Consider the following 8,091-nt stretch of genomic DNA (forward strand, 5'->3'; position numbering starts at 1 on the left):
TCCTGATGAGGCATTGGAGGCCACGGGGGCCGTCCAGATGAGCTGTCTGTGTCAGTATGGACTCGTTTCTTTACAATATGGAAAAAAAGGCAAAAAAAAAAAACCCGGTCTGGACATCACGACAAATAACATACCACATTCGGGGCCGTAAGGAAGTTGAGCAGCGTCGGCACGCCGCCCTGCCCTGCCGTGGCCACGGTGATGTTCAAGACGCGCTTGCTTCGGTTATAGGCCTCCTCAAAGGTCAGGTCGCCGACATTGGCCCGCACACAGTCCTCGAGGACCTTGACGTCGAGGAAGTAGCCCTCCTTCCAGAACCGCCTGCCCCTCCGCAGCAGCGTCTGCCACCGCGACGCGAACGACTGCTTCGCGACGGACCCGTCGTCGGCGGCGGCCCTTGGGGGAAAAGGCCGACAGATCGATGCCATCGCTCCTGAGCACGGCCGGCAGCTCCTCCTCGGTATGGATGGCGACGAGCGCGGCGATGAGGGCGCCGGTGGCGGTGCCGGTGATGATGCGGGGCAGGAGCCCGCGCAGGAACAGGGCCTTGGCGACGCCGAGGTGGCAGAGGCCGAAGATGGCCCCGCCCTGGAAGACGAGGGTGCTGCGGCCAAAGGCCTGGCGCGTGTCGTGGATGAAGTCGAGCTTGGTCTGGTTCGTCAGCGTTGCGGCGGCGGCGCTGACGATGGTCGCCATCGGGGGGCGTCCCTTGTCGTTGCTGCTGCTGCTGGTGCTGTTGGCATTGTTGGCGGTGCCGCTGCGCGACGGCGACTCGACGGCGGGCGGCGTCGTCGGCAGGGCCGTCACATCATCGACGGCCTCGGCGACGTGGGTGATGTACTCTTCGATGAGGTACTTTGTGCCGGCGAAGGCGCGGTTGTAGAGCTTTGGCGAGCTGATGTTGCCGAGGTTGCGGACGAGGCCGGAGCGCAGCAGGTTGACGAGGTGGTTGACGTCGGCGTCCTCGTTGGCCTCGAGGAAGGAGTTGAGGCGCTCGTGGATGAGGCGGTAGTCGTAGTACTTGGACGTCGGGTTGTTGCGCCAGAGGTCGAGCCCCAGGAGGTTGTCGAGGTGGAGGGCGGCCTCTTCCCAGTCCTCAAAGGCCTCGGCGTTGCGGAGCAGGTCGAGCCAGAGCTCGACGGGGCTCTTTCGCGCGTACCATTCTTTGAGTTTCTGCAGGTAGGGGAGTGTCAGTTGGAGTCGTTATTCAACAGGGCCGGCGAGCCAAGGGCCAGATTAATGGCATGGGGATCAAGGAGGGGCAGGCGAAGACAAGGGAGCCGTACTCTGTGCCAGAAGCGCACCACGTCAAACACCAACGTAAGGACTACCCCCATGATGGCATAGCAGGTGTGCCGTCGACCATCTGATAAGACTCTCGGGTGCGGGTATGGATAATGGCAGTTTGTGCAGAGGTGAACAGACGAGGAAGGAGGATCGCGGCCCTTGGGGAGCCGAGGATGCGAGAGGTGGCTTGTCGTGGGTGCCGCATCATTCCAAGGCTGTTGACGATTGATGCTGGTTCGTACCTAAGGTACAGTCATGCGACAAAAAAAACGACGGATTTCCGATTTCACACCAAAACACATAGTTTTCTAACCTCTATTACGTATCCTATAGATTACTATGGATAATAGTTCTAGTAGTACTAATGAAACCTTAGTAAATCTACAGCTCCTATTATTTAGATTACTGATATTTATTTTATTTTAGTATTTTCAAAGTTAACCAAGTATTTTTCATAACGGCAATCCGTCATTTTTTTGTCTCCCCACTGTACCTACCACGTAGGGGTATGGTAGGTGCCCAAGGTACTGTACTAGGTACCTAGGCTTGCTAGGTCAGCACAGCTACAGCACATGCCCCCCCACCGCCCCGCATCAGCTACTGAGCTTTCACTGGCCGACATGTGATCATGGTCTGCTCCCATTTGTTTCTATAGTGACCAGAAACCTTGAGCTCTTGCGGTTTGCGTCTCTGCCTATGGGTACTGACTGTCTGCTGGACGAGCGAGCGGATAGGCTCGCAGGAAGTGAAAACGCCCGTCAAATTGATGCGCTCATCGGCCTGGACTATCGTGCCGAGCTTCCAATGCAGATTCTCGTCAGGCTTGACGACGAGGAAATGTCAAGCTACCTGCTGTCGAAACCATGAGATCACCCCGATCGCTTCCTTGGACCTATTGGTTTTTCCTTTCCTGTGCTATACACTGTACATTGCGTGCTGCTGCCCCGCTGCCCTGATGACACGCCGCTATGCTCAGTCCTCATCCTCATCGTCCTCATCGTCAATCACCTGGCGACGTCGTGCTCGGCCTGAAGCCTCGTGACCGCCGTCATCTGCGTCGGCAGTACGCTGGCGCTTGCGTCGCGGCGCCTCCTCCTCCTCGTCGTCATCGTCGTCGAGGATCTCTTCCTCGTCCTCCTCGGCGCCCTCGCTGATGTCCTCGTCGCTGCCGGCGATAAAGTCGTCCTCGAGATCGTAGTCGTCGCCCACGCGCCGCGCGCCCGACGGGAGATCGTCGTCCGAGTCGTACTCTGGCTTCCGCCTCTTCTCCCGCGCACCGCCGCCGGCCCGCTTGCGCCCGGCGCCGCCCCTGCGGCCGCCCTCGAGATCGCCAATCGACAGGCCGCCGCCGGCGCCGCGGCCGTACCGCTGGGGCCCGTCCATCTTGGCGGCGGCCGTCTCGCGGCGGCGCTGGGCCTTCATGCGCTCCTTCTCGGCGAGCTCGGCCTGCTTGATCTGCAGCATGGGGTCCTTGGTCGTCTTGATGATCATGTCGCCCTCGTGCACGCCGCGCGACGCCGCCGCCATGCGCTCCGCTAGCTTGGCCAGCGCGTCGTCCTCCATCGCCTGGCCCGGCCGCACCGTGTACTGCGCCGCCACGTGCCCGACCATCATGTAGTGGTTGCTGCTGAGGTTCGGCGCCGCCGCGTAGTAGTGCGCGTCCTGCACCTCGCGGTACGCCGCCCCCGCCGCCGGCGCCAGCGACTTGGTGTGGATCTCAAAGTGCTCGTCGCCCACCGACACGGTCAGCGACCCGTCGTTCCACCGGTGGATCAGCGTGTTGCTCTGCAGCTGGCCCGTCGCCCCGTCCCGCCGCACGCGCACCTCGGCCTTGGGGTTGTCGGCTTTGGCGTTTTGCACGTCGCGCTCCGTCGGCACGAATGTCTCGCGGCTGTACAGGTCGGGGTGCACCGAGATGAATTTGGGGACGCGGAAAGAGGAGAGCTGTTTTTTTTTCCCTTTCGTCAGCGACCACCCTCACGGAAAAGAAGAAGGAGTGCACAGCCAGGAGGCACGAACCTGTCCGTTCTTGGGCTGGGGAATACGATGGCGGGACACCTGCGCGTCCTCGACAACGTTGTTCTGCGTGGAGTGGAAGTGGTCATCGTCTTGGTCCTCTGCGTCGGCGCGTCTCGCGGGCGTCTCGTCATCGTCCGAGTTGAGCTCGCGGTCGCTCGCTGGGAGAATGTCGTTGTCGCCAATGTCAGAATCGCCGAAAAGGTCGTCGGCGCCGTCCTCAGGGATCTCAGGGATCTCGGCAAGATCTTCCGAGTCGGACATGATGTAAAAAAAAAAATTGGCGTGTGAAAAGCTCTTCGTTTTGTTCTTGTCGTCGGCGGAAGGAAAGAATTTGATGATGATGGCAGTCGCGTTCGCAAGAGGTCGCCAGCAAGCCAAGTCGGGTCAGAGCTAAAGGTGCAAGGGAAGAAAGCACGAGGCTACTGGGCACCCGTCTTGATTGGTGTCAGTGGATGGACGGCATTGACTTCGAGCTCCAGAAGGTCGTGAGCACGGTCCAGGTGAGGCTGCACGAGCCACATGGGAGACGCAGGCGATGAAGTCTGGTACGATGAAGTCGGTCGAGATGGTCGTCTCTCATCTCTTTGATGAACTTGCTTCTGCTTCTGTGTTCTTCCTTGGATGGGATTGGGGCATCATGCTCACAGGCCCATGGACAACGAACATGCTGGCACCAAGTGCCTTGGAAGTGCCTTGGAAGTTCTTTGAGCCACATCCATGTGGCTTCACTTCACAGCTCACGACCCCTCGCTTCGCTGTACCGATACGGTTTAGCGCATGTCGCCGCTCCCTCTCTTGCCTTCAGTGACCCAAGCCAAGTTCAACCTCACCTCAGGTTTCTGTCACCCCTTTTCCACATATACTTGCTCCCTCAACGACAACACGTGCGCTGGCATCGACATCTCCTTGACGATACGCAGGGCCCTAGGCTCATCCTAACGTTCTATTCCAACTCCGTCCCAACCCTCTCTGTCCCTCGGCGCCACGTGCGGCATATTATTCGACCCTTAGCTGCTGTACCTCGGGTCCTCACTTGGATACCTACTTTGCCCCTTGGTAGCTGCTCTGCTAGCTTCCCACTGCTGGCCTTATCACCATGTCGAACCTCTTTTCCGGAATGTGAGTACCGGACATCTTTTTCTTGTTTCCTCGTTTCGCATCTCGATGGTTCTGGCTCCCTCGGTTTGTCGAGCATGAGTTGTGAGCTCTCTTCTCTCAAACCTAGGTTGCCAGGTGGCGTTGTTGGGCCTCAAGCGACGACGTGCCGCGCCCAGCTGTTAGTGCGCTGGCTCGATGCAGAGTCGTATTGAAGCTATACCATGTCGCACAAGATTGGCTTGGCCCAGCCTCTCTAGTGATATGCCCAACTACACGGTCGGCCGCGAGTGTGTGTCCAAACTCGTCCGTGTTACCTCCTCGTTATGATCCAGATTTTCTGCTCATACTCACCTTTTCATCCACGCCGTCTCACCATGAGGCCGTCTCACCATGAGCTTGGACAGGCCTATGGCACAGTCTACGCCGATGACTCGTCATCTGCATGGCGGGCATCCTAGCCAATATTTCACCCATATTCTTCACCCAGCTGAGTTCTATCACGCGAGCAAAGCACAGGCTCCCGCTCTGCGTTTGAGCTTTACTTTGGTCAACTGGCCTCGTCCACAGAAGCGTGTGGGCATCAAATTACCCCTCACCGGTGGGCCATGCCGCCCTTTGCCAGATCAACGACCAGCGCAACATGGCGCCATGAATCGATGGCTCTGTACGACAGGACAATCCGTCAATATTGGTTGCAATCAGCAAATGTCTACAACGTCCATTGACCGAGATCATGGCCACACCACCTCGTGCCCGCCATCCTTGCCTGGACTACACCACTGCGGGGCACACAATGGGGCCTGCGATGGTGGATGGGCTTGAACGAAGATCTAGACGTTGCTTCATTAGTTTCTTCGACACTCAACAGTCTTCGACCTTGGAAGAATGATCTGCCAGGTGTCGACGCCGACAATCAAGGTCCCAACTGACCAGATTAATCAGTCGGTCTCGCAACCCTGTCTCATGGCCCCAAAGGTGTGGCCCATTACGAGATATCTACGAGCCGCAACCGATATGCCTTCTCTTGTTGCTAGTCATCGGCTTTGGAAGAAGATGCATATTGTCACTCTCCCTTCCCTCGGCATCGCTTTCGTATTCGCATGCCTAGTCCACGGTGGAAGTCCCCGTCCAGATCACGACCTCAGGATCAGGTGCTCACAACTGTAGCATCTGTTGAGTGTTACTCCAGTCTCTATACTGAGCAATCTCAACTTTGCAGACGTTGGATTACAAGGAGACTGACGAGACATCCTCGTGCTATATACTCCCATCCTCAGCTTCTTCAACGTCGCTTCCTCCTCGCCCCTGCATCGTGACACCAATTCCCCTGGCTTCTTCACAACGTCCATCAAGCCGTAGGCGCGCCTTCACACACTTGAGCTCGTGCTTCCTCTCATCCTTCATTCCACATATTTTTGGCGCTTTGACATACACTTTCTGTCTGTCCCCAAATACCAGACACTAATCCGGCCTCAAACAGTAATGCGCGCTTTCGCAGCGGCGGCGCATCGCAGAAGTCGGGACCCCAGAGCAGGAGCCCGACATCCTCGAATGCCGGGATCCCTCAGTCGCCAACGACTCTGTCGCAGGGCAGCCAGTCCTCATCCAGCTTGGCCCCGAAGGTGCCGCCCCTGCCTCCATCACCATCATTCTCCCAGAGTGTTGGCCTAGACGACGCCGCCAAGGCCACAGCAACCGGGCAAGAAATCCTCGACTCATATCAACTACCCCGCCCTCTGCCCCTATGGCTGAACTCAACCTACGCAAAGCACATTGTCAAGGGTAACTTCATGACGTTGAGTGCCCGGCCCAAGACTGTAGAGCAGGGCGAGTGGATCGCGCACCAAGGTATGGCTGTCCATGCAATCCTCGGAAACGAGACTCCTGTACTGACTCGATCTAGTCGTTGAGCACTACCGTAACCTCTGGAACTTTGTCCGAGTCGTCCATGAGAAGGAGGATGACGGAACAGCTGTCTGCGACGCGACGTCGTGCCCTCGCATGTCAGCCGGAGCGTACGTTGGCCGAGCCGCAACGCTTCTTGTCTTTTCCTAACAGCGTACAGCAACCACTCCTTCACCTGGCTCAACAGCCGCCGCGAGCCGGTCGAGCTGCCGGCCCACGAGTACATGACACTGATGCAGCGCTGGATCTCCGGCAAGATTGACGACCTCGCCATCTTCCCCACGGATCCTTCGGGCGTCTCCTTTGCGCACAACCCCTCCATCACGACGACGCCGCTGTCCCAGCTCTCCAGCCCCGGTGGCGAGCCCGACTGGATCGGCAAGCGCTCGGGCTTCCCCAAGAACTTCATCGACGTCTGCCAGACCATCTTCCGCCAGATGTTCCGCGTCTACGCCCATCTCTACTGGGCCCACTTCACCGACCCCTTCTACCACATCAACCTCGAGAAGCAGCTCAACAGTTGCTTCAGTCACTTTGTCCTCACGGCCACGGCCCTCGATCTGCTCAAATCCCACGAGCTCGAGCCCATGCAACCCCTCATCGACATGTGGGCCGCCAACGGCACGTTCCCCCCCGAGAGCAAGGCCTACGAGTACGCAAACCTCAAGGCCGGCGAGAGGCTGCTGCAGCTCGCTGGCGTCGTCTAGGCGGCGTTTTGCGACTGTGTTGGTGGCTGGGGCTCTAGGCGCACATTGGGAGAGGGAGACCATATGGCTGTTTCTTGAACAAGATACACCGGCGGCAGGGGAAACGGTGGTGTTTCATCAAGATGACGTGGGAGTTGGTTCTCGTGCATCATGTGCCCGTTGATAGCTCTGTCTCAGACTGTGTCTTGGACTTTGGTGTTGCTTGTCTAACTTGGTCCGATACATATTTGAATCTGCGACTTGTTTTCGAGGATCTAGCATTCACTCTAGAGGACGTGGTCTCACAGTCTGCGTGAGGGGGGAGCACCTCGCCAACACTGTTGATATCACGCTGCGGTACGAAGTGCCACCTGCTGAGCACACGAACATGTAGGCTGTGTGCCTCTTTGGAGCCTTATTCCGACCCACGAGCGGGTTGTTGTGAGGTAAAGCTTGGATTCCTTCATGCTTGAGTTGAATGTGCTGTCTGCCTGTTGTTGCATAAATATCACTCTTGATCTAGTCCCCTTCCAAACTTCCGTCGTAGGCTCCTATCGCATCGGAATAGTCAGTAGCTCAGACCAACACTGAATGCCGAAAACAGATTCACCAAAACTGGATCGTCATCCTTGAGCGTGCGGCCTCTCGCGATCCCATCTTTTGACATGATTCTACCTCGACTTCTGGATCTGATGACCACGGGTCCGTAATATCATTCACCGCATCTCGTATACATGTCTCACACCAAGCGAGCACCATCTTCAACAAGTTTATCTTAAGTTGATCCCGCTCTGATTCGTCCAGCCGTCCATGCCCCATGCGGACCGACCAGTCTTGATGCCCAGACAACCACATATATGCCAAGTGCGTGATTGGGCGAACGACAGAGCCACATCCCAGACATGCCGTCGACAGGAAACGAGCACTGCATGTTCAGTAAACAAGTGCGAACAAGTGCGCATCCATAATTCACTCTTCCCGTCCATATTCTTCTGTCACGGGCGTCATGCTCATAGTACGACCGAACACTGCCCTCCAACAACAACAGCACCTGCAGCCCTGACAGGACGGGCACGGCATCGCACCAGGCACCGGG

At 57.5% G+C, this 8,091-nt stretch overlaps 4 protein-coding genes across 4 annotated transcripts; 2 read left to right on the forward strand and 2 right to left on the reverse strand.

Annotated features, from left to right (window-relative positions):
* Positions 1-116: 116 nt before the first annotated feature.
* Positions 117-1,337, reverse strand: VDAG_08693 (lipase; the record flags this gene model as incomplete). The annotated part of the gene is made up of 3 exons (XM_009651010.1): positions 117-341; positions 379-1,173; positions 1,287-1,337. 3 exons carry the CDS (start codon positions 1,335-1,337, stop codon positions 117-119), a joined length of 1,071 nt encoding a protein of 356 aa, XP_009649305.1.
* A 922-nt stretch (positions 1,338-2,259) lies between these two features.
* On the reverse strand, positions 2,260-3,567 carry VDAG_08694 (uncharacterized protein; the record flags this gene model as incomplete). The annotated part of the gene is made up of 2 exons (XM_009651011.1): positions 2,260-3,231; positions 3,307-3,567. 2 exons carry the CDS (start codon positions 3,565-3,567, stop codon positions 2,260-2,262), a joined length of 1,233 nt encoding a protein of 410 aa, XP_009649306.1.
* A 310-nt stretch (positions 3,568-3,877) lies between these two features.
* Positions 3,878-4,925, forward strand: VDAG_08695 (uncharacterized protein). Its single transcript, XM_009651012.1, has one exon. The coding sequence runs from the start codon at positions 3,894-3,896 to the stop codon at positions 4,614-4,616; it is 723 nt and encodes a 240-aa protein (XP_009649307.1). The 5' UTR covers positions 3,878-3,893; the 3' UTR covers positions 4,617-4,925.
* A 1,269-nt stretch (positions 4,926-6,194) lies between these two features.
* Positions 6,195-7,016, forward strand: VDAG_08696 (maintenance of ploidy protein mob2; the record flags this gene model as incomplete). The annotated part of the gene is made up of 3 exons (XM_009651013.1): positions 6,195-6,252; positions 6,308-6,419; positions 6,470-7,016. The coding sequence occupies 3 exons, from the start codon at positions 6,195-6,197 to the stop codon at positions 7,014-7,016; spliced, it is 717 nt and encodes a 238-aa protein (XP_009649308.1).
* Positions 7,017-8,091: the final 1,075 nt, after the last annotated feature.

Source organism: Verticillium dahliae, genomic scaffold (assembly GCF_000150675.1).
Source record: "Verticillium dahliae VdLs.17 supercont1.22 genomic scaffold, whole genome shotgun sequence".
Classification (NCBI taxonomy): domain Eukaryota; kingdom Fungi; phylum Ascomycota; class Sordariomycetes; order Glomerellales; family Plectosphaerellaceae; genus Verticillium; species Verticillium dahliae.

Excerpts from the sequence above, each read along its gene's own strand:
- VDAG_08695 (XM_009651012.1), top strand. The coding sequence starts at position 3,894 with ATGAACTTGCTTCTGCTTCTGTGTTCTTCCTTGGATGGGATTGGGGCA.